This window comes from Panthera onca, chromosome B3 (genome assembly GCF_046562875.1).
Source record: "Panthera onca isolate mPanOnc1 chromosome B3, mPanOnc1 haplotype 2, whole genome shotgun sequence".
NCBI classification, from domain to species: Eukaryota; Metazoa; Chordata; class Mammalia; order Carnivora; family Felidae; genus Panthera; species Panthera onca.
Genome location: NC_138344.1, coordinates 29587003 through 29612861, shown reverse-complemented (window position 1 = coordinate 29612861; position 25859 = coordinate 29587003). Strand labels below are relative to the sequence as shown.

The 25859-nt window shown below is 33.8% G+C and overlaps 1 protein-coding gene across 3 annotated transcripts in view; it reads left to right on the top strand.

The window, feature by feature from the left end:
• The window catches only part of SCAPER (S-phase cyclin A associated protein in the ER), a 522888-nt gene that overhangs the window by 114266 nt on the left and 382763 nt on the right, over positions 1 to 25859 (top strand). For 2 of the 3 annotated variants that reach the window (XM_060617955.3, XM_060617952.3), the window contains 6 exons: positions 10719 to 10981; positions 14064 to 14297; positions 16919 to 17089; positions 22784 to 22859; positions 23065 to 23182; positions 23447 to 23558. In XM_060617955.3, the coding sequence (XP_060473938.1) occupies positions 10719 to 10981; positions 14064 to 14297; positions 16919 to 17089; positions 22784 to 22859; positions 23065 to 23182; positions 23447 to 23558 (974 nt within the window). The remainder of the gene's footprint in view (positions 1 to 10718; positions 10982 to 14063; positions 14298 to 16918; positions 17090 to 22783; positions 22860 to 23064; positions 23183 to 23446; positions 23559 to 25859) is intronic. The other variant, XM_060617953.3, reaches the window with a different exon arrangement.

The window sequence follows — 25859 nt, the reverse complement described above, 5'->3', positions numbered from 1 at the left end:
GCTTTAAAACATAACTAGTCAATGAACACATATTTTGTATATGTGTTACATACTGTATTCTTCTAATAAAGTAAGCTACAAAAAGGAATGTTATTAGGATCATAAGAACAGATTAACTCATAGTACTATACTGTATTTTTCAAAAGAAATCCTTGTATAAGCAGACCCACACAGTTTAAACTAATGTTGTCCAAAGGTTAACCCTATTTTCGAAGGAGCAAGAGTAAGTTGATACCTAATGGAAGCCAGATGACCATGGAATGACATCTTTCAGGTGCTGAAGAAAATAACTGACAAGAAAGAATTCTGTATCCAGCAAAAAAAGTAAAGGTGAAATAAAGACAATTCAAGACAAATAAAAATTGAGAGAATTTGTAATCAGTAGAATTATACTACAAGAAGTACTACAGACATTTTTGTAGGTTGAAGGAAAAAGATTCCAAATTCAGACCCAGAAATGCATGAAGGAATGAAGAACACCAGAAGAGTAAACATGTGGAGTACATTAAATATTTAGTATTGACTGTGTGAAACATAATGTCTTTAGAAGCTTGAAATACATATGAGATGAGACTTTCTGACAATAGTCCAAGAGACAAGAGAAGAATAAATGGAGATTATATTTTCTAGGGTCCTGGCATTGTCTTTGAAGTTACAAAAATACTAACTTGTGTTAGATATTATAAGTCAAGGATGTATTTGTGAATTCAAGAAAACCACAGAGAAGAGTAAAGGAATATTCAACTAATAAAACCATTGTGATTAATGCAAAAGAGGCCAAGAAAGGAAAAAAAAATCATAAAACAGATGAAACAAATGAAAACCAAATTATAACGTGATAGAAGTAAATGCAAATATATCCGTTCTTACATTAAAGGTAAATGGTCTAAATATTAAAATTTAAGAACAAAGATTACAATTGCATTAAACAAAGCCCAACTGTATCCGCTTAAAGGGATATACTTTCAGTATGAAGATAGAAAAGTCAGAAAAAAAGGGGGAAAAGATAGTCTATGGATATCCCATTCAGATCAAAGGTGGCATTGCTTTAGTATCAGACAAAATGTATACAGTAACCAAGAAACATTTTAAGGAGAAATCTTTTTTCATTATTAAAAGATTATTTTAACAGAATGGGAAAATAATTCTAAATTTATATGTAACATATCTTTAAAACATATAGAGCAAAACTGACAGAATTGAAAAAAATGAAAGAATCTAGACTCATACTTGGAAATTTTAACATAACTGTCTCAATGACTGGTAGTACAAGAAGACAAAAATCAATCAAGATATACAATATCTAAACAATATGATTAATTAACTTGATATAATTGATATGTCTAACAAATAATGCTATTCTTTTCCATTTTATTTCCTTTTGATGCATCAACGTAGAAACATTTTACCGATCCTCTGTTCTGTGTGTCTAACCCATATTTTCTTAAATATATTAATAATAGCTATTCTGAAAAGTCTGAGTCTGAAAAGTAAAATATCTGAACTACCTGTGGCTATGTTACCTTAAAAATATTTTGGGGGAGTTTTCAGTTATTTGACCCTTGTTTTGATTCCTCATAATATTTAAGTGAATGTTTAACATGGTATATTTAAAATTATAGAGGCTCCTTTCAAAAGTACTGTTGTTTTTTTTCTTCTGGCAAGAAGACAGAGTATAAGCAATACACCATAATCCTTTAAGGTTTGGTTTGAGGTTTTATTAAAGTTGATGTGTTTCAGTTTTGTCCTTATTCCTTTTGGGGTCTTACCTGAAAATCTGGGGTGTTTGCCAAGGCTACTACATTCCCGAATTCCTCAGCACTCCACAGTTGCTATAATATCTGCTTAGCTCATTAGCATCCCAGCTGCTGCTTTTTGCTGGGTGTCTTGGAGTCTTGCCTTGTATATGCAAAGCTTAGTAGCTGTCAGACTTCTAAAGGGAAGATTAAATGCAGGTTTTTTGGGCTCATTTGCTTGCAGTTCCTCCCTCTCTAAGATTTTTGCCCTTAAGGTCTCAGTTGTTTTAGACTCATTGAATTCCATTATCTGTTTCAGCCAGACAGGACTGCTGGTTTCTGCTAGGACTCACTTTCCCTGTACTGTGAATTTGAAATGTCTTCAGGGAAAAATTCTAGGGTGAATGTGATCTCATGTTGTCCTCTTTCCTCAAGAATTGTAGTTCCTTAAAATCTTGCCTACTTTGGTTGCTTTCCAGTGCCTTTAAATGGTTCAGTTATATAGTTTGTCTAGCTTTCATAGCTGTGTTTGGCACGAAGAGGATTAATTTTGATGTAGGCTACTTTGTCCTGGTAGTAACTTGTAAGTCCAAATAAAGATCCAAACACACATGGAACATTTACCAAAATTGAAACATGCAAAGCCATTAAACAAATTTCAAAAATTCAGATGATTGAACTCTTTTTGTCTTGTTGAACACAGCGGAATTATGTTAGAAATCAATTAAAAAAGATAGCCATATACTTCAACAAATGGTGTTGGGAAAGCTGGACAGCAAATTGCAGAAGAATGAAACTGGACCACTTTCTTATACCATACACAAAGGTAAACTCAAAATGAATGAAAGACCTATATGTAAGACAGGAAACCATCAAAATCCTAGAGGAGAAAACAAGCAACAATCTCTTTGACCTTGGCCACAGCAACTTATTTGACATGTTTTCTGAATCAAGGGAAACAGAAGCAAACATGAACTACTGGGACCTCATCAGTAAAAGGCTTCTACACGTTGAAGGAAATGATCAATAAAACTAAAATACAACTGATGGAATGGGAGAAGAGATTTGCAAATGACATATCAGATAAAGAGTTAGTATCCAAAATCTATACAGAACTTATCAAACTCAACACCCAAAAAAATAAATAATCCAGTGAAGAAATGGGCAGAAGGCATGAATGACACTTTTCCAAAGAAGGCATCCAGATGGCTAACAGACACATGCAAAGATGCTCAACATCACTCATCATCAATGAAATACACTTGTCAGAATGGCTAAAGTTAACAATCAGGAAACAATAGATGTTGGGGAAGAGGCAGGGAAAGGGGAACACTTTTGCACTGTTTGTGGGAATGAAAACTGGTTTAGCTACTCTGGAAAACAGTATGGCATTTCCTCAGAAAGTTAAAGATAGAACTACCATACAACCCAAGCAATTGAACTACTAGGAATTTATCCAAAGGATACAAAAATGCCGCTTTGAAGGGGCACATGCACCCCAATGTTTATAGCAGGACTACCAACAGTAGCCAAATTATGGAAAGAGTCCACATGTCCAGTGACTGATGGATGGATGAAAAATATGTGGTATATATACACAACGGAATATTACTCAGCTATCAAAAAAAATGAAATCTTGCCATTTGCAACAACATATATGGAACTAGAGTGTATTACAGTAAGTGAAATAAATTAGAGAAAGACCTATGATTTTACTCATATGGAATTTAAGAAACAAAACAGATTAACATAGGGGAGGGGAAGAAAAAAATGAAGATAAAAACAGAGAGGGAAGCAAACCATAAGAGACTTAAATATAGAGAACAAACCGAGGGTTGCTGGAGGGGAGATGGGTAGGGGGGATGGGCTAAATGGGTGATGGGCATTAAGGAAGGCACTTGTTGGGATGAGCGCTGGGTGTTATATGTAAGTGATGAATCACTAAATTATCCTCTTGAAACCAGTACTACACTATATGTTAACTACTTGAATTTAGATTTAAAGAAGTAAAAAGATAGCCATATAAATCTCAGATTTTTGAAATTTTGGAATATATTTCTGAATAATCCATGAGTCAGACAAGAAATCACCATGAAAATTAGAAAATGAAAATGCATATTTAAAATCTTATGGGTTTAAGGTTAATGCTGTGCTCTGAGAAAAATTTCTAGCCTCAATTGCATATATTAGAAAAGAAGAAAACCTAAAATCCACATTTTTTGCCTGTCTCCAGAAGTTAGAAAAGAACAGGTTAAATCCAAGGAACATAAAAAGAAAGGAAAAGATATAGGTGATAACTGAGAAAATCAACAGAGCCAAAAGATAATCTTTCATATAGACTAACAAAATTTCTAATACTGATAAAAAAAGAGGAGACAAAGCATAATACCAAGGTATTACATAAGACTATTGGTAGAAATCCCATGAATATTAAGAAGATAATAGGATATGATGAACAATATTATATACTAAATTTAGAAACTTAGAAGAAATTGACAAATTTCTTGAAAAACACTATGTAAGCAAACTTACATGGCGAGAATTAGAAAAACGTGAAGGAACTTAGTAATTTTTTTTTTTAATGTGAGTCTATAATTAAACATTTTTTTGCAAAGAAAATTCCTGGTCAAGATGGCTTCACCTGTGAATTCTTCCAAATGTTTAAGGTAAAAATAACAGTAATCACATAGAAACTCTTACTGAAAATGAAAAAATGGAGCTTGTTTTATGATGCCAGCATAACCTGAATGTCAAAACCTAGCAAGGATATTATAAAATAGAACATTTTCTCTTAAACACTGATATAAAAATTATAAACAAAATATTAGTGAATTAAATATAGTGATAAACAAAAATGATAACACATCAGTCAGATGGGAATAAATCTGGTGCTTTTCAATTATTGGTTATATTAATTTGTATTTAGTGCTACTTTATTAATGACATTTATAAAATTTTTAAAAATGTACAAGTTCTTGGGTGTAAGAACTATGATAATGAAATACAGTTTTAAATTTTGTGTACTTCTAAGATTATTCTGAATGTTTAGACACTCTTACATTTTAATTACATAATTTGATATTTTCAATAAGCATTCTTCATTATGGGAATGGTTTTTCAATATAGTTTTTTTTTTTTTGTTTTTTTTTTTTGTTTTTTTTTTTCATTTTTTTTTCATTTTTTTTTTTTTCAATATAGTTTTTATTGAAAGTTCCTTAAGAAGGTAATTTGTTCATAGCTAATTTCTTAGAGTCTAAGAGACCTATGTTATAGTTTCTATTTTGATATACTCCTCTTTGACTTGCTTCAATCATTTTGCTTTTTTTTTTTTAATTACATGACAGTGTTTGTGTTGGCCATCATACTGGTTATGGAGTAGGTCCAAGTGTTAAGCAGTATTTCTATAAGGAAACTTTGAAAGAGGAGTGTTTTTCTTTCCTTTAAAAAGTGAAGTTATTAATCATACTGCTCCTAAGGGTGAGCCTGTTAAATTAACTGGAAACTAAACTCTTTTATTAAACTTAATTTTGGTATGTGTGATTTTTATTAGGTTGATTATATATATTTTTAATTTATATATATATATATACACGTATATGTATATACACACATATATATATTTAAAAGACAAATGTAATGAGAAATTTTTGAAAGTTAAATACGGAAGAAAATTGATCTCAGATTGGGTAGGATATGATTTAATTTTAATTTAATTTAATTTTAATTAATAATATTTTATTGTTTACCATAATGATATTGTTATATTTCTTAAAAAGTCCTTTTAAAGACACATACTAAATATTTGCAGGAGAAATGATAATGATGTATAGGATTTGTTTTAAAATCTTTCAGAAGAAACAATAGGGAAGGGGAACTATATGAAATAAGAGTGGCAGAATACTGATAATTATTGAAGCTGGATAATTGTAACATGGGGTTCATAATACTATTTTATCTATATTGTGTATTTTAAAATCCTCATGATAAAAAGTTAAAAAAGCACAAGACAAATTTAAATGTAGTTTTCCCTTAGAGATTTCAAAGTGTAGACCTTTGAAAGAAAAAGTTATAGGTCTTTTTTTCTTTTTATTTTAAAATATACAGTACTAATATAGTCACTGCATTTTATTACAATTTTTTTAATGTTTACTTATTTTGAGAGAGAGGTGAGCACAGGGAGGGGCCAAGAGAGGCAAAGAGAGAGAGAATCCCAAGGAGGCTCTGCACTGTCAGTGTGGAGCTTGACGTGGGGCTTGGACCCGTGAACCATGAGATCATGACCTGAGCCAAAACCAAGAGTCAGACACTCAACTGACCGAGTCATCCAGGTATCTCAACAGTCATTGTATTTAAAAAAATAGGATAATGAGTTATTCCCAGTTATAAGAACCAGTATTTTGTAAGTATTTTTTTTCCCTTGAAATAATATTCCTTTCCTTTAGTGAATCATTTGGTGGTATGGTCTTGATACTCATAAAAAATGTAGTTTTCATAGTGATGTAAGTTTTTAGTTTTACAGAAATAAGTCTGAGAAATCAGCTTACTTTTTCCTATTAAATTTTTTGCTTTTAATTCTTATACCAAATTTGTTAAGATAAAATTCATACCATTCAATTCATCTATTTATAATTCATCTATTGTTAGTATATTAACACATATAGTACCATAATCACAGTCAATGATAGAACATTTTCATCACCTCAAAAATGTATGTCTTGGCAATGATTTTTTGGATTTGACACCAAAGAAAAGCAACAAAAGCAAAAAACAAGTGGGACTACATCAAACTACAGAGTTCTGTACAGCAAAGGAAACAATCAACAAAATGAGGAGGTAACCTATAGAATGGGAGAAAATACTTGTAAATCATGTATTGGATTGGGGTTAATATCCAAAATATATAAAGAACTCATACAACTCTTTAGCAAAAAACAAACAATGTAATTAAAAAATTGGCAGAGGATCTGAATAGACACTTTTCCAAAAAAGTATCCAACTAGCCTCAGGTACCTGAAAAAGTGCTCAACATCATTAATCATTAGGGAAAGGCAAATCAAAACCACAATGAGATATGACCTTACATCTGTCAGAATGGTTGTCATCAAATAGAGAGATAACAAATGTTGGAGAGAATGTAGAGGAAAGGGAACTTTTGTACAGTGTTGATGGGGATGTAAATTGGTATAGCCACTATGGAAAACAGTATGGAGATTCTTCAGAAAATTAGAATAGAATTGCCATATGATCCTGCAATCCCACCTCTGGGTGTGTATCCAAAAGAAATGAAAATACTAACATACCTGCTCCTTGTTCGTAGCAACATTATTTACAATAGCCAAAACATAGAAACAACTTAAGTGTCTATTGGTCAATGAGTGGATAAAGAATATGTGGTGTATATATATTTGAACGTTGCTAAGAGAGTAAATCTTAGAAGTTCTTATCTCAAGAAAAAACATTTGTTAACTGTGTGAAGTGTTGTATATTGACTAAACTTACTTTGGTAATCCTTTCCTGATATATGCATATATCAAACAATATGTTGTACACCTTGAACTAATACGATGTTATATGTCAGTTATATCTCAGTACAACTGGAAAGATAAAAAAGAAATCTCATATCCTTTACTTAACACCCTTCTAACCCTGCATCTCCCCATCCATTATTAGTATGTAATACTGTGATTATATTGTATATAACCATTCTGATAGGTATAGAGTGATATCTCATTGTGGTTTTTAATTTGCATTTCACTAATGGCTAATGATGTTGAATGTCTTTTGTTTACTTCTTTGCCAATTGTATATACCCTTCATTGTAGTGTTTCTTCACATCTTTTGCCCATTTTCTAGTTGGATTGTCTGTAATACTACTGTTGAATTTTCAGAGTTCTTTATATATTCTAGACATCATTGGGTATTTCCTACAAGTCTGTTGTTTATCTTTTCATTGTCTTCATAGAGTCTTTTGCAGGGGAAAATTTTTCAATTTTGATGAGGTTTGTGAGGCTTTCCTATGGATCATGCTTTTGGTGTCAAGTGTAAGAACTCATTGTCTAGCCATATGTTTGAAAGATTTCTTGTTTTTTTTTTTCTTCCTAGGTTTTATAGTTTTACATCTTAAATTAGTGATGCTTTTTGACTGAATTTTGGGTGAAGTGTGAGTTTTAGATGGAGGTTTACTTTTTTGCCTTGGATGTCTTGTTACTACCACCATTTGTTGGAATTTCTCTTCAATTTTATCAAAAATCAGTTGGACATATTTGTGTGGATGTATTTCTGGGTTTTAAAGTAGTCTATTTCATTGATCTGTGTGTCTGTTGTTCCACCCATACTGTACTTTCTTGATTAATCTCACTCTGTGGTAAGCCTTAAAACATTGAATAGAGTGATTACTTTTAATTTCTTTTTTTAAAAAATTGTTTTTAGCTCTTTTAGGTTTTATGTCTTTCTATATAAATTTTAGAGTAAGCTTTTCTAATGTTCAAAAAAATGTTACTGGTATTTTGATAGAAATTACATTATGCTGTTGATCGTTTTAGAGAGAATTGACACTTACGATGCTGGATTTTCTAATCATTTTTTAATGAACATGGTATGTCTTTCAATTTATTAGGTCGTCTCTTTTTTTAATCAGCCTTTTGTAGTTTTTAGGATACATATTCTGTACCTTTTTTCTTAGACTTATTACTAAATATTTTATTTTCTTTAGTGTAATCATAAATTGTTTCAAATTTGTTTTCACATGTTCACTGTTAGTCTGTATAAATGCAGTGCATTTGTGCATTGACTTGTATCCTACAACATTACTGAATTTATGTAATAATTCTGGAATTTTTATGTAATTCCTTGGGATATTCTATGTAGACAATCATGTCATCTGAAAATAGGGACAGTTTTATTTCTTCTTTTCCTTCCCCCCCATCCCCACATCCCCACATCCCATGCCTTTTTGCACTGTGTAGGACTTCCGGTACTATGTTGAAGAAGCATGGTGAGAGGAAGCATCCTTTTCTTGTTCTAGATCATGGGGAAAATTATTCATTCATTCTTGCACCATTGAGTATATGTTAGCTCTAGGTTTTTTGTCGATGCTTTTTATTGAGTTAAGTTCCCCTATATTATAGCTTAATACATTTTTCTCAAGAATGGATATTGGATTTTGTGAAGTACTTTTTCTGCATCAGTTGATAGGACCATATGATTTTACTTGTATAGTCAGTGGACCAGTAGTGAATTACGTTGATTTTTTTTGAATGTTGAACCAGGTTTGCATACTTGTAATTAATTCTACTTGGTCATGGTTTGTAATTCTTTTTATACATTGCTGGATTTGATATGCTGATGTTTTGTTGAAGATTTTTATATCTAAATTCATGAGAAATATTGTTATTTAGTTTTATTTTTATGTACTGTCTTTGTGTGTTTTTGTACCAAGGTAAAACTGGCCTTGGTACTTGGGAGGTGTTCTCTCCTCTCCTATTTTCTGGAATAGTTGTGTAAAATTTTTAAATCCTGTTAAAAGTGTTGCATAGAATTTGCCAGAGAAACCATCTGGGCCTGGAGGTTTTGAGTGGGGAACTTTTAAAAAGTACAAATTGAATTCTTTAATAATCATGAGACTATTCAGATAGTCTGTTTTCATTTTGGTTGAGTTTTATAGTTTGTGTTTCTTATAGAATTGGTTTATTAAACTTTATTTTATAGAATGAATATGGTCTGTGATACTGAATGTTCTGTATATATTTGAAAAAAAAGCATTTTACTGTTGTTGAATGGACTGTTTTGTGTATGCTATTATATCAAGTTGGTTGATTGTATGTTCAATTTTTCTATATACTTGCTGATTTTCTATCTAGTTCTATCCGTCCCTGGGAGGGAGTTAGAAGTCCACATTTGTAATTGTGCATCTTTCTCTTTCTCATTTCATCCTTACAAGTGTTTTTGCTGTGTATCTTGAGTTTATATTGTTCGGTGTATACATACTTAGGGGTATATATCTTCACTGTGCAATGCTTTTATCATTATATAATATGTTTTTGTTTCTTTAGTAATTTCTTGCTCTGAAGTCTACTTTATCTGATAATAATATATCTACTCCTGCGTTCCTCAGTATTTGCATGGTGTGTCTTTCTCACTTGGAACTTACGTATGACCTTGTATTTAGGTGAATACAAGTATTTAAGTGAATTTCTTGTAGATAACCTAGAGTTCAATTGTATTTTTATTTTTTTTTTAATATTTATTTGAGACACAGAGCACAAGTGAGGGAGGGGCAGAGAGAGAGGGACAGAGGATCCACAGCAGGCTCTGTGCTGACATACAGTCAAATGTATGGTATTAGTACTAGGATAGAGGAAAGAACTTGGACTTTTGAGGTAGGCCTATGTTTGGATTCTGAAAGATGGGGGTGGAGGGCAGTTTTTATGTAACCACTGGGACATGAACACCAGAACCAATTTGCCTAAACTTGCATCTTGGCTTTACCTTTACTGGGTGTGTGACCTTGGGGAAATTACTTATCCTCTCTTTGTCTCATTATTTTCAATGATAAATGGGGTAAGTGAAATGACAAATGATAAATTTTATCAATGATAAAATTGGGGTGATAGTATTGGTATTACAGGGTTGTTGTGGAGATTAAGAGTTACAATATGTAGACACTTGGAACAGTGCTAGCACACAGTACACACTATATAAATGTTTATTATTACTTTCTGACTCTGTGGCCTATGTCAGTCTTAATCTGAATCTCAGTTTTGTCATTTGTAAAACATGGAAAATCATACCAACCCCACAGTGTACTTGTATTAGACATTACATATGCACATACACACACTGCATCTTGTATAGTTAGTGTCATGTTTATATATTAGTTACACCTAATACGAATTTGATTGGAAAAAGTTTTTATTTTATAGGTTTTGAAAATTTTTATCATCTAAAGAAATCTTGATTTATTTCCTTCCCTCAATTGCATAGAACGGAAAGATGCTGAAGGATGGGAGACTGTTCAGAGGGGAAGGCCTGTTCGCTCACGATCAACAGCAGTGATGACAAAAGTTTCAGTAGCAACAGAAACATTAAGGTCAAAGGATGACAGTGATAAAGAAAATATACAACTTTTACCTGATGAAAGCATTGAGAAAGGTGAATTTGATGGAGATGGACCCTCTAATACTATAGAATCTCGGTCCAAAGACTCATTACACTCTTGTGACCATCCTCTTGCTGAAAGAACCCAGGTAGTACATTCTGAAAATCCTTTTACTACATTTTTATAAGGGATATGTCTATGCCGGAATGTCTTATTTTCCTATTTTATTTTTAACTTTTTATTGTAAAAAAATTCAGATCTCCAGAAGAGTTGCAAGAATGAACAATGAACTCTCCTATACTCTTTACCTAGATTCACAGACTAACATTTGCCTCATTTTTTCTTTTTTCTTCTTTATTCATACTTACATGTCACACACATGTATACTAAACAATATGCAAACACCATAACCATTTACCTGCATTATAGCATGTATCTACAAAGAATAAAGAAACCCTTAACCATTTTAATTATAAAATTCAGGGAATTTGATATCTATATAGTATTTTCCTCTAATTTATAATTCATATCCATGTACCAGTAATTTCTTCATAGAATTTTTAAAATTTATTTATTTATTTTGAGGGGGGAAAGGGCAGAGAGAGAGGGAGAGAGAGAGAACCCCAAGCAGACTCCACACTGGTAGTGAGGCGCCTGATGCGGGGCTTCAACTCATGAACTGTGAGATCATGACCTGAGCCGAAGTTGGATGCTTACCCAACTGAGCCATCCAGGTGCCCTTTCCTTCATAGAATTTTTTCTCTGAGCAGAGATCCAATCTAGAATCACACATTATAAATTCAGCTTTGTTTCTTTAACATCTTTCATCAGGGACAGTTTTTCAGTTTATCGTTGTTTTTCATGACATTAATGTTTTTGAAGAATACATTGCATTATTTTTTTTGTAGAATATCCTTCAGTTAGTTTATTATCCAAGTTAGCTTATGCATTTTTGACAGAAATAAAGTGATTGGCCTTAGTGTCACATCTAGAGGCATATATTAATTTTCCCAACTTTGTTGTTAATTTGAATTACTTGGTTTAAATGGTGGTCTACTGTTTAATTTGGAGTGTTATTAAAAATGTTGATGAAAGTAAGGATCATTTTGAACTTGCTCTCCTTTTACATCCTGCAATTCAAGTGTATAGTCATTTGCCAATATTTAATGTAATTCTTTAAAGATGATATTCTCAGTATTTCTGCTGTTAGTCCATTTGAAATTTATTTTACTTATTTGATGAAGGAATGCATTTTTTTAGATATTTGTTTACATGAATATATATGTTCAATAGGCATAATTTTATGCAAAATGAAACATAAGAGATTCTTTATATGATACAGGGGCTAAGTAAAAATTTGTAAAATAGTTACATTATTTCTCAGTTTAGAATAGTATTTCTGCTTTAAAGTTTTCTCTTTTTACATGTAGGATATTTGTTTTTATTGGAAATTATACTCAATTTCCATGTTTTTCTTCTTAATGGTGATAATGGCTCTTAACTGTACATTGTTCCCGATGTTCTGTAACTCCTTAATGTATGTATGTTTTATGCCCATGTGAGATTGGAAGCTCCTTGTGAGGGGTATCTTATGTTGCCTTTAATTTACTGTATTATGGAGCAGAATCCTAGACACAGGAAATAATCAGTATTTTTGTTGGTTATACTTTTCAGAAACTTTTTAATGTAGGTAAACTTGGTATAAAAATCTTTTTGTATCACTTAACAGACCTGTAGCATTTTTGCTAACATATATTTTAGCTATAAAACTTAACAATATAAAAATTACATTGGTTTTGCGTAATGAATAAACTTACATGATTTGGGATTTTAGGAATAATCCATACATACAACTTTTGAGTAATTTAACTATTGCTAAAATATTTCCATATAAAAAGTTCACTGCTCTTGGTGTCCAAGCTAATGATAATATTTGTTTTTTCCACTGTCATTCTAAAAATGGAAATAGCATATTGTATATTTTTTCAACATTATAGTTTAGCTTTGATTTTACTGTATAAATGATACTGATTTTTTAATAAACAGGGTTGACTATATTGTAAACATCAGTAATGCCAATATAAATATTGCCAAGAAGATTATAAACTATGGTGAATGATGTATAGATAATGTTGATAGTGATATAAACAATGAGATACAATTTAAATAATACCTACACTAAAATCAGTGCTTTGGGACACTAAGTTTTGACCAATAGTAGAATTTTTAAAGTAGTTTATAAGACTTGACCAAGTTTCATATTTATGTAAATAATTAATCAAATTGGGAGCTTCATGGCCACTGCAATATTTATCTAATGTTTATTTAAATAGTGATGTGAGTGGGTTTGAAATTCACAATTTTAGATTTTAGTTCTACTTGTAAGCTCATTACTCTGAGTATAATTGGAAAACACAGCACCATTCTTTCTGTACTCTGTTACAAAGTGGAAATAAAGACATGTTTCTATTTACTAAACTAGGAGGTTTTTAAAAAATGGGTATTTGGTTTAAGACAGTACTTTATTTGACTTAGATCATTTTCCTATTTTTGTTGGTTATGTGTTAAATATTTCTAAAGGGTAATGGGGGATGATATTGAAATCTAAATAGGAATTGCTTGCTCAGATATACTATACTTTTTATGGTGTATTTTCTCTTTTAGATCTGAGAATTGGTATTGTGTACCATGTGGGTTTACATGAAAGATACTTTGAGGTTTGTTAATGTTATCTTAAGGGAGCAACTGTCTTGTTATGAGTAAAATGCCCTGAAAGTATATATTTTGGTGAAAAGTGCCTTCATTTGATATTAGACAGACAATCTTTACAAAACCACATAAATACCTTTAGTTATTTGAATATAAGACAAACTATTATACTTGTGACTAGAATTTCTTTTGTGATGTATATAAAGTACTCATCAAGAATCAGCCTACTAAAAATAAAAATGTAATTGCAATATAGCTTAATAAAGCCAAACTTTCAATATAGCTTAATAAAGCTAAGCTTTCATAAAGCATTTCAGGTATTGCCCTGTACGTAGTAGGTGTGCAAATAAAATTTGTTCTGCTTAATGGTATTTTTTTTCCTTACACTTGAAACGTAGAAGAAAGACGAGTGAGTCGTCAGTCAGCCAGTCAGCTACTGCTTTAGTTGATAGGTGTATTATAATCATTTTTTCTACAATGGAGTAGTTTGTCTGATTCACTCTGTAAATGTGTTTTGTTAGTTCACAGTGAATACATTGGATGAGGTCAAGAGCTCTCGCAGTAGTACTTTACAAGACCATTCTCTGCGAACTTCTGAAATACCTGCTGTTCACATTGATACAGAATGTGTTTCAATTATTCAGCAAGCTGATATGCCTCCTTTGCAAGCAAATGACATATTTTCAGCAGAGAAAGCAGGGATAGAGAGTGAAATGGACCCTTCAGACATTTCAAATGTGAGTGCTGCTAACTTGGTAAGAACAACTTATCAGAATTCTGAGTAAATATATTAAAGAGGCATAAAACTTTAATAGTAATAAATTGTGTTACTTTACACTTTATAAAGTATTTTGTACATGTTATTTCTTTTTAATATTTTATTCTTATAGCAAGCTTTGAGATGCTTCTCATTTTGTAGAGGACAAAAATAAGATCGCCAAGTTAAATAACTGTTGCTAAAATCATTCATTTTGTGATTTGATCAAATGGTTTTTAGTCTGGCATTAAGAAACTAAACCAGTAACAATGAAGTCTTCCATGCAACGTCTAGCACTCTGATGGATGGAAAATGTTGCCTACTGGACTTTTAAAAATTCTCTTAATAGAGTTCTTTAGATAGCCTCTGTCATTTGCTTGGAGTTGGTCTTCAAGATGAAATTTATTTACCATCCCTATTGCAGAACCTTTAAAAATGTGTTGATTTGGAATTACAGTTTTATGCTTTTAGATGACTACTTATTTGTCCTCGTGTCTTTCTATTTCTCACTTTAGTAGTAAGATATATGACCTGAGGATAATCCAGAAAGGGTTATTCTAGTATAAAAGTAACTTTTAGAAGACATAGGCACACACAAAAAATTACTGAGAAAAATCATTCAAATCTTATTTTACTTTATTTTTATTTATTTTGAGAGAGAGAGCATGCATGTGTACAAGTGGGGGAGAGGCAGAGAGAGAGAGAGAGAGAGAGAGAGAGACCCAAGCAAGCTCCACACTGTCGCAAGGCTTGATCTCACAAATCATGAGATCATGACCTGAGGTGAAATCAGTCATATGCTTAACCGACTGAGTCACCAAGGTGCCCCATCAAATTTTATTTTTTAAATGGCCACCGTATACTGTACTTTCCTTAAAAACTTAGTGCCTTATCATGCTGAAAGATGCTATTGACAGATGGTATTAGATCAAATTATGTATCTTAGAGAGATAATAACATTAGACACAGATGAAACTTGATAGGGGTTTGTATAAGGGAAAAATAAGGGCTCTATAGTAATAAGAAAAACATTTAAAAATTTAAAGTAAGGAATAAAGAGAAAATTATATTTTAAGTTGGCTCTTTTAGTGTGACTGTTCTTAAAGGTGAAACATAATTATGGTCATGTAAGTACTAGGTTTAATATATGGGATAGAAATTGGTCATATTTATAATTTTTACTTGCATAGCTAGGCATCATATTATTTATTTTGCTAATTGATTCTGTGAGAATCAAATTTCAGAAGAGGAAAAAGATCCCATACTTAAATAAGCACTAAATAGTTATTTAAAAATTCTTTCATCCATTTTATTTTGATCACATGTATAAATAAGCTTGTGGTAGAATATTAAAAACTCTTGGTTATTTTAAGGATCAAATTTACGTACTTTACATACTCTGCTTTTGATATGAATATTAGTATATTCTTAGAGTTCTTAGAGGAATTTTATTTTATTTTTTTTATTTTTATTTTTTTTATTTTTATTTTTTTTCAATATATGAAATTTATTGTCAAATTGGTTTCCATAGAGGAATTTGAATTAAACCAGATTTTAAAAATCTTTTGTGTTTGGATTTGTCTTGGTGGAGCTAAATCTTTGGATTGTTCTCCACATGTACCTCATTGTGTAGGTTCTCAGTGGGGGGTTGTAGAGAATTGCTGCCTGTGATGACAGAACTTTTTCTTTTCCTTCTCAATGCAGTAGTCCTGTAGCTAAAGGTAAATAATAATAATAATAATAATAATAATAATAATAATAATTCTTCCGTTATCTTATTCAACAGAAATTTTGGTAGAAAATGACTGTTCAAGGGGCACCTGGGTGGCTCAGTTGGTTAAGCGTCCTACTTTGGCTTAGGTTATGATCTCACAGCTAGTGAGTTTGAGCCCCGCGTCAGGGGGCTGACAGCTCAGAGCCTGGAACCTGCTTTGGATTCTGTGTCTCCCTCTTTCTGCCACTTACGCAGCTCACACTCTTTCACTCTCTCAAAAATAAATAAACGTGAAAAAAATTTAATAGAAAATGACTGTTTGAACCTTTCTATTTAAGCTCAACTTTTGCCATTGTTGTAAAAAATGTGCTAATATAAAACCTAGCTACAGTGGATCTAGGTTTTTAAATTTACTAAAATTTCAAATTTTTTTTTTTTTACAGTTTATTTATTTTGAGAGAGTGTGAGCTGGGGCGGGGCAGAGAGAGAGGGAGAGAGGGAAAATCCCAAGCAGGCTATATTCCTTTTATAGTGCTTTTCTTTTGTCTTAAAGATACTTGATCTACAACTGTTTTGAATTTTGGCACTCAAATGAAATTCATACTTTGACATTAACAATAATACCTGTTATTTGTATAACTTCACAGTTTCTCATACACAGCTGTCTCATGATGAAGGTAAGTCATGAATTACTGTACCATTTTATGGAATACAAAATAGGCTCTTGGTTTTAAGAAGCTTCCCAGTCACACAAGTAGCAAGTGGTTGAACTTATACTGAACCCCACATTTTATAATTCTAGATCAATGCTATTTTATGTATACTGTTGAGTGTGTCATTAGTACATAAAGAAATGATTACTTTCACTTAATTGATGATTCTTTTGTTTGTTTTTAACTTTATAGTCCATGGCAGAAGTTCTTGCTAAAAAAGAAGAGCTAGCAGATCGTCTAGAAAAGGCCAATGAAGAAGCTATTGCTAGTGCTATTGCTGAAGAGGAGCAGTTAACCAGAGAAATTGAAGCAGAAGAAAACAACGATATTAATATTGAAACTGACAACGACAGTGATTTTTCTGTGAGGTTTTATTTTTTAAATTAAAAATTTTTATTTTTTATTTTTATTTTTTTTTAAATTCCAGTATAGTAACATATAGTGTTGTATTAATTTCAGGTGTAATATAGTGATCACCCATTCTGTACATCTTTACTCAGTGCTCATCCTAAGTGTACCCTTAATCCCCATCACCTGTTTCACCCATTCCCCCCAGCTATCTCCCCTCTGATAGCTTTATTTTAAACGAGCACCCTCAGGTAAAGAAGGGTATTTTTTTTTTCCCAACAAGAGCATTTTTTATTTGAAGCATACTTCAGAATACATGATTCTAAAAGATATATTTAAAACATTCCATCCAAGAAAAATAGAACAGACATTTTTTTTAAGTATTCACAAAAGAATCCCAGAGACATAACAAATATTACAAATTTAAGAAGACTGAAATCGGGGCGCCTGGTGGCTCAGTTGGTTAAGTGTCCGACTTTGGTTCAGGTCACGATCTTTTAGTTTGTGGATTTGAGCCCCGCATCAGGCTGTATGCTGATAGCTCAGAGCCTGGAGCCTGCTTCGTGCATTCTGTCTCCCTCTCTCTCTGCCCCTCTCTCCTGCTCGTACTCTGTCTCCCTCTTTCTCAAAAATAAATAAATAAATAAATAAATAAATAAATAAATAAATAAATAAATAAATAAAATTTAAAAAAAAGACGGAAATCATACTAAGTATAATTTCCATTTACAATGGTACAAAACTAAAGATCAACAAAAAAACAAAGCTGGAAAATCTACAATGTAAATATTAAATATTTAATGTGTAAATATTAACACACCACTGCACAAGCAATGGGCCAAATAAGAAATCCAATGGCAAATTAAGATATGTCTTAAAACGGGCGCTTGGGTGGCTCAGTTGGTTGAGTATCCGACATTGGGTCAGGTCATGATCTCATGGTTCGTGAGTTCGGGCCCCACATCAGGCTCTGTGCTGACAGCTCAGAGCCTGGAGCCTGCTTCGGATTCTGTGTCTCCCTCTCTTTCTGCCCCTCCCCCACACACGTTCTCTCTCTGCCTCTCAAGAATAAAGAAAACTAATTAAAAAAAATTTAAAACAAAAGAAAAACAAAACACAATATTCTGTAACCTATGGGATGCAGCAAAAAGCAAATGTTAGATGCTAGATGCTATAAATGCTTGTATTAAGAAAAAGTGTTGGGGCGCCTGGGTGGCTCAGTCGGTTAAGCATCCGACTTCAGCTCAGGTCACGATCTCACGGTCTGCGAGTTCGAGCCCCGCGTCGGGCTCTGGGCTGATAGCTCAGAGCCTGGAGCCTGCTTCTGATTCTGTGTCTCCCTCTCTCTCTGCCCCTCCCCTGTTCATGCTGTGTCTCTCTCTGTCTCAAAAATAAATAACCGTTAAAAAAAAATTAAAAAAAAAAAGTGTTGAAGTAAACAACATTATATCACAAGGAACTAGGAAAAGAGGAGACTTAGGTGAAATTTAGTAGAGGAAGGAAATAACAAAGAAAAATCAGAAGTAGAGACCAGAGTAAACAATAATATAACATTGAAAGTCATGACTGGTTTTTCCAAAAAAAAAAAAAAAAAAAGGAAATAAAATTGGCAATACTTTACATTAACTAAGAAAAAGGAGAGAAGACACATAAGCCAAAATGAAAAATAGAAGAGAAAACAATACAACAGATGATAACAGATTACTGTGATTATATATTAATAAATCAAATAACTAGAAGAAAACCAAACAAACAAAATTCCTAAAAACGTACAAGTTACCAAGATTGAGTCATGAATCTTGAATCCAAGAAGTAGGAAATCTTCTTAGACCAATAACAAAAATGAAAGTTGAATTGGGAATCAAAACTCTGAGCACATGGGGCGCCTGGGTGGCGCAGTCGGTTAAGCGTCCGACTTCAGCCAGGTCACGATCTCGCGGTCCGTGAGTTCGAGCCCCGCGTCGGGCTCTGGGCTGATGGCTCAGAGCCTGGAGCCTGTTTCCGATTCTGTGTCTCCCTCTCTCTGCCCCTCCCCCGTTCATGCTCTGTCTGTCTCTCTCTGTCCCAAAAATAAATAAAAAACGTTGAAAAAAAATTTAAAAAAAAAAAAAAAAAAACTCTGAGCACAGAAAAGTCTAAGACCACATGGTTTCATTGGTGGAATTCTATCAAACATTAAAAAAAAAACCAATGACAATATTTACCAAATCTCATAAATAATGGAAGAGAGGAAACATATTCAAAATCATTCCACGAGGCCAGTACTGTTCTGATACCAAAGCAGGATAAAGACAATACAAGAAAAAAAAGTCTAGTTTGTCCCATATAAGTATTGCTACTTGGACTGTATTTTGACATCCATTTGAGTAATAAATGTTTCTCCACTCCCTCACTTTCAATCTTCAGGTGTCTTTAGGTCTAAAATGAGTCTCTTGTAGGCAGCATATAGAGGGGTCTTATTTTTTTAATCCCTTCTGACACCCTATGTCTTTTGATTGGAGCATTTGGTCCATTTACATTCAAAGTAATTATTGATAGATATGTATTTATTGCCATTTTATTACTTGTTTTGTTGTTTTTAATGGAGATTTCCTCTGATCCTTTCTTGCCTTTGTCACTTTTGATCTTTGTACTCAAAGAGTCCCCTTTAATATTTATTGCGGGGAAATAATATTTATTTAATATATAAATAAATAATATATATTTAATATAATAATATAATATTTAATATATTTAATTTAATATTTAATATATTTAATAAATAAATAATATTTATTTAATAGTCCCCTTTAATATTTATTGCAGGTTTAGTGGTCATGAACTCCTTTAATTTTTGTTTGGGAAGCTGTGTATCTCCCCTTTTATTCTGAATGATAGCCTTGCAGGATAGAGTATTCTTGGCTGCAGACTTTTTCCATTTAGCACATTGAATGGAGCATGCCACTTACTTCTGGCTTGCCAGGTTTCTGTGGAGAGATCTATTGCTAACCTGATGGGTGGTCTTTTGTAAATTAAGGACTTCTTTTGTCTTGCTGCTTTTAGGATTTTTTCTTTCACTGTATTTTAAAATTTGATTACAATATGTCTTGGTGTTGGCCCGCTTTTGATGATTTTGATCAGAGTTCCCTGTGCTCCTGGATCTTGATGTCTGTTTCCTTTCCCAGATTACGGAAATTTTCTGCTGTTATTTCTTGAAATAACATTTTCTGCTTTCTGGGACTCCTCTGATATGAATGTCTTTATATTTGATGGGGTCACTGAGTTCCCTAAGTCTATTCTTGTGTTGCATAATTATTCTTTCTTTTGTTCAGCTTCATTATTGTTGATTATTTTATCTTTTAGGTCACTAGTTCATTCCTCTGCTTCTTCCAGTCTGCTGTTCAATGCATCAAGCCTGTTTCCAATCTCATTTATTTCATTCATCTCTGGTTGATTTTTTTTTTAAACTCTTTTATCTCTGTTGTAAGGAGACATCTCACTGATGTCTTCTATTCTTTTCTCAAGCCCAGTGAGTATCTTTATGATTATTGCTTTAAATTCTCCATCAGGCATGTTACTTATATCTGTTTTACCTTATCTTGTTTTCATTTGGGATAAATTCCTCTGTCTTGGCATTTTATCTGGTATCTGCCTTCTTCTCTGTGTTAGAAAAGCCAGTTATGTCTCCTTCTCCTGAAAGTAATGGCCTTATGTACTGCCCAGGGCCTGGCGCTTCAGGGATTGGCTCTGGTGTGTGCTATACATGCTTTACTGTTGTGTTTTGGCTGCTCTGTCCTTTAGGCCAGTTGTCTGTAGAGCCTCTCCTTGCCTGCTGGGGGCAGTGTTTGGTCCCTGGCCTGAATGTGGTAAGTTTTAACTAGATGTGCTCTGGTGTGTTTGTGCATTAAGACCTGACACCAACTCCACCAGAACCAAGGTCTTGTAGAACTCTCTGGTCAGGAGACGTGGTGTGGGCAGGGGTTTGTGCTGTTTTTCTGGGAGAGGGACTCACCACACTAGGGCTGAGGCAAGCTTGACTGAGAAGGGCAGTCCTGCTAGAGCACAGATGTGTGGGACTTGGTGGAAGCAAGTTAGGCAGCCAGTGTTGGCGCTGAGCTGCTTCCCTCAGATGGCCTTGTGTTCATGCTGAGGGGTGTTGGAGGGAAATGGCTTCAGCCAGCTCCTTTGTTCCTGGACAGCAGTCTCCATGAATGTTGCCTCTCTGGGAAACACTCCTAGAATAGGGAATAATCTCACCACTGTGTGCCCCAGCTGTTCTTCAGATCACTGTTTCCACACTGACTGTCCCTGGGGTTGTTTGCCTGCCTCCTCTCCAGGAGTGGGGTTGTGCCCTCTGGGCTCTATCCCAGCTAAGCCTGCTGACCTTTAAAACTCTAACGTTTAAACCCTACTGGTTTCAAGAGCTCAGAAAATTCAGTCCCTCTCTGTTTCCAAGCTAGTGGCTTTGGGGAAACGTTCTCCTTGTGTGTTCCTGGGCTTGTCTTTTTCTCTCGCCCTTCCTTGCGACCACAGCTCCTTCCTCTCTGCAGCACCCATGATCTGTTTCTCCCCTAACCCATGTCTGCACTTCCTACTTTCTTTGGTATAGCCTCTTCTCTCTTTACTTGTGGAGTATGTCCTGTCTTCAGGGTGATTTCAGGGGTATTTAGGATGATTTGATAGTTACCTAGTTGTGTTCCTGGGACAAGTTGAGCCTAGGGTCTTCCTACTTCACTGCCATTTTGGGTTCTTTCTGAGAGCTTTCAGAATTTTTTGCATAATTGTTCAAAAATTACATTTAGAAATAAAATTCTTAGGGCCAGAAGGACTTAGAGTTCATACAAAAACAATAGGAAATCATTTTTTAGCACTTTAACCATTACAGAGTATTTTTTAAAATTTTTCTAATGTTTATTTTTGAGAGAGAGAGAGAGAGAGACAGAGCATGAGCAGTGGAAGAGCAGAGAGAGTGGGAGACACAGAATCCGAAGCAGGCTCCAGGCTCTGAGCTGTCAGCACAGAGCCTGATGTGGGGCTTGAACCCATAAACCGTGAGATCATGACCTGAGCCAAAGTCGGACAGTTAACTGACTGAGCCATCCAGGCGCCCCACAGAGTATTTTTGTATATAATGCAACTGACAAGTTGGAAGTTGTTATTTTCATTTTACAAATCAAGAAATTGAATCTTGGAAAAAGTAAGAACTCAGCATTACTCACATTTTAATTGCAGAGGCTGAAATAGAATCTAAGGTATTTACTTTTTTTCTGTTCCACTAATAAAAAGCAAATGATACATACCTTGCTATCACTAAGCATTCAGGATATGTATGTTGATAAGAGGGATTTCTTCAGAATGAAAGTAACAGTAAATGTTTTAAATATTTTTCTATTAATTTTTAATGCCCAGTGAATAATCTTGAGCTCTTCTGAGGTATACTATGAGTACGGCAGAGTTATATAGTATCAGGCCAATATGTTTCTTTTAAATTTACTTGATTTGTCTCTGCTGTTAATAACAAGTAGGTTTGTCTTCCTCTTAAAATATATAGACTGTATAGTATTTTAACTTGGTGATTATTGTAACTACAAGAGGTATATAGCTTTTTTCTGGTTTTGAACTGTTTGTTAAATTCTTACTAACAGGTAAGAAAATTACATCTACAGTTCATTTTTAAGGTGATAATTGTGTTCAAATATTTGTTTTTCACTCTTCCTTATTACATTTTAGGCCAGCATGGGCAGTGGGAGTGTATCTTTCTGTGGTATGTCTATGGATTGGAATGATGTCCTTGCAGATTATGAAGGTATTGTGTGTGTATGCCTGTGTGCATTGTCTGTGTGCAGCTAAAAGGGTTTAAAATAGATTATCTTATTACGTGGAGTTTATATGTGTAAAATAAATAATTTACAGTGGGAATGCTGATGCCTTTTAAAAGCCTGTTCTCAAATGTTGGTTTTATAGAACTGTGTGGTTAAACAGTAATGGTGGTTTTCTTTTTTTCTGGGCAGCTCGTGAAACTTGGCGCCAAAATACATCCTGGGGGGATATTGTAGAGGAGGAACCTGCTAGACCTCCAGGCCATGGAATTCACATGCATGAAAAACTTTCCTCACCATCTCGTAAAAGGTCTGGCCTTTGAAAATTAATTTGAAATGTTTCACAAGAGGGAAACTGACTAGTCTTTAGTAAAATTGCTATACAACATTTTAAGGCATATTATTCATGATAGTTACAGATCTATTAAAAAGTGACAATGTTTTCCTGAAATGTTAAGCCAAAATTAGTTGTGTGTACTTCCTGTATTTATTTTAAGAATGTTGAAGACTAAAAATATTTTTGGCTTTATCATGTAAACATTTGTGTCTTCTATCCATTTGTTTGTGTTAATAGAACAATTGCAGAATCTAAGAAAAAACATGAAGAAAAACAAATGAAAGCACAGCAGCTAAGGGAAAAGTTACGTGAAGAGAAAACATTAAAGCTTCAGAAATTATTAGAAAGGGTGAGTTTTTAATATTTAGAAAATTTTGACAGCCTTAAATTGATGGACTCATTTTTAACTTGACTATTTTTTGGGTCTAAGAGAAGCTAGCAGAACTATAAAAATTAAATTTTCTGGGAAACAAAAGCATTTCTACCTATTGATTTACAGAATGGTACCTGCAAAAAAGAAAAAAAATTGACATTTATAAATTAGCTAGTAAATTGATGTTTGCAGAGTTGGCATGGATTATTGAAGTTGCACTTTGTCCTTTGTTGTTTTCATTGGGGCGTTTCTTCGGGGAGTCTTGTGGACAATGTAGGATGAGTTGGTAGGATAGTTTTGAGCTTCAGATGATCAGGTTTGAATAAGTTGGGGCACTAATTGAATTTATAAAGAGATTTTTAGAATATTTAGAGCAGTGCAACTTCTGATCAGTGTGATATAGTAGAAAGAACATGGGATTTGGAGATGGCCAAGCAGGGTTCAAATCCTGGTTTTACCACATAATAAAATATGATGCACTGGGCAAGTTACTTGACAATATTACATTTCAGTTTCTTTCTTTCTTTTTCAAATTAAAAAGAATTTTTTATGTTTATTTATTTTTAGTGAGAGAGAGAGAGAGAGAGAGCGCGCTCACAAGCTGGTGAGGGGCAGAGAGAGAGGGAGAGAGAAATCCCAAGTAGGCTCCACACTGTCAGTATAGAGCCCTGTGCAGGGCTTGAACTCACAAACTGAGATCACGACCTGAGCCAAAACCAAGAGACGGACGCTTAACCAACTGAACTACCCAGGCACCCTTCAGCTTCTTTATTTTTAAAATGAAAATTTTAATTATTAACATGATGTGATGATTAAATATGGCAAGTGTGTATAACAATGGCATAGTATTAGGATGGCTGATGCTCAGTGTCTGGTCATTCTTACTGTTATGTCAACGTGGCAAATATAGGCAAATATTGTATTAGTTAAATGTGCTATATAACAAAAGACCTCAAAACTTAGCCACTGAAAACAGATGTTTATCACATTATATGTGGGCAAGAGAACCAAGAGTGGCTTGCCTAGTGATTTTTATTCAGAATCTCTCATGAATTTGCAGTCATGCTGTCATTTGGAGCTACAGGATCTACTTCTGGACTCACTCATGTGGTTGTAGGCAGGCCTCAGGTCCTCTTTAGCAGTTGGCTGTAGACTTCAGTTGTTTGCCATGTGGGCCTTTTCATAGCCCAAGTGTCCTTATGACATAGCCCCTGGCTTCCCCACAGAAAGTAATCCAGGAGGAAGGGAGGAAAGGAGAAGGGGACAAAGACAAAGAGAGAGAAGGAAAGAACAAATGAGCTGCCAAATTCGAAGCTGCCCTTGCCTCTTGTAACCTAATCCTGGAAGTGATAAACCATCACTTTTGCTGTATTCTGTTGGTTGCAATCCTGGTACAGTGCGGGAGGGAATTAGACAAGGATCTGAGTACCAGGTGGCTGGATGGTTGGGAGCCATCTTGGAGTCTGTGTACTTCAAGTACCTAAAACAACATGACAAAAGATGTGTGACTGTCACAGTATATGGGAACTCCTTTGTTACCTTCTAGTACTAGAAAAGAGTACTAATATGCATAGGTTAAAATATTATTTGCATTGGGGTGCCTGGCTGGCTCAGTCGATGGAGCATATGAGTGACTCTTAATCTTGGGGTTCTGAGTTCAAGCCCAATGTTGTATGTAGAGATTCCTTAAAAATAAAATCTTGGGGTGCCTGGGTGGTTCAGTCAATTAAACATCTGACTTTGGCTTAGATCATGATCTCACGGTTCGTGGGTTCTAGCCCCAGCCTTGGGCTCTGTGCTGACAGGTCAGAGCCTGGAGCCTGCTTCAGATTCTGTGTCTCCCTCTCTCTCTGCCCCTCCCTCGTTTTCTCTCTCTCTCTCAAAAAAAAAAAAAAAAAAACATTTAAAAATAAAAGCTAAAAAAATATATTATTTACGTTACTTATAATGTGTAATTTAAATTTAGGAGAGATAGTTGGACCAAATAATCCCAATATTTTTAAAAAATGAGGTGTGGTATAAGATTCTCTTTAGTACAGTAGAAAAGTTGATTGGGAAAAGAAGGAAATCTGTGATTTTTCTCTTTACCTAATTATTTTATTTTATTTTATTTTATTTTATTTTGAGAGAGTGTGAGTGGGGGAGAAGGGCAGAGGAAAAGAGAGAGAGAATATATATTTTTTTAGTGTTTATTTACTTAGAGTGAGCATGAGTGCGGAAAGGTCAGAGAGAGAGAGAGAGAGAGAGAGAGACAGAGAATCCCAAGCAGCTTGCCAC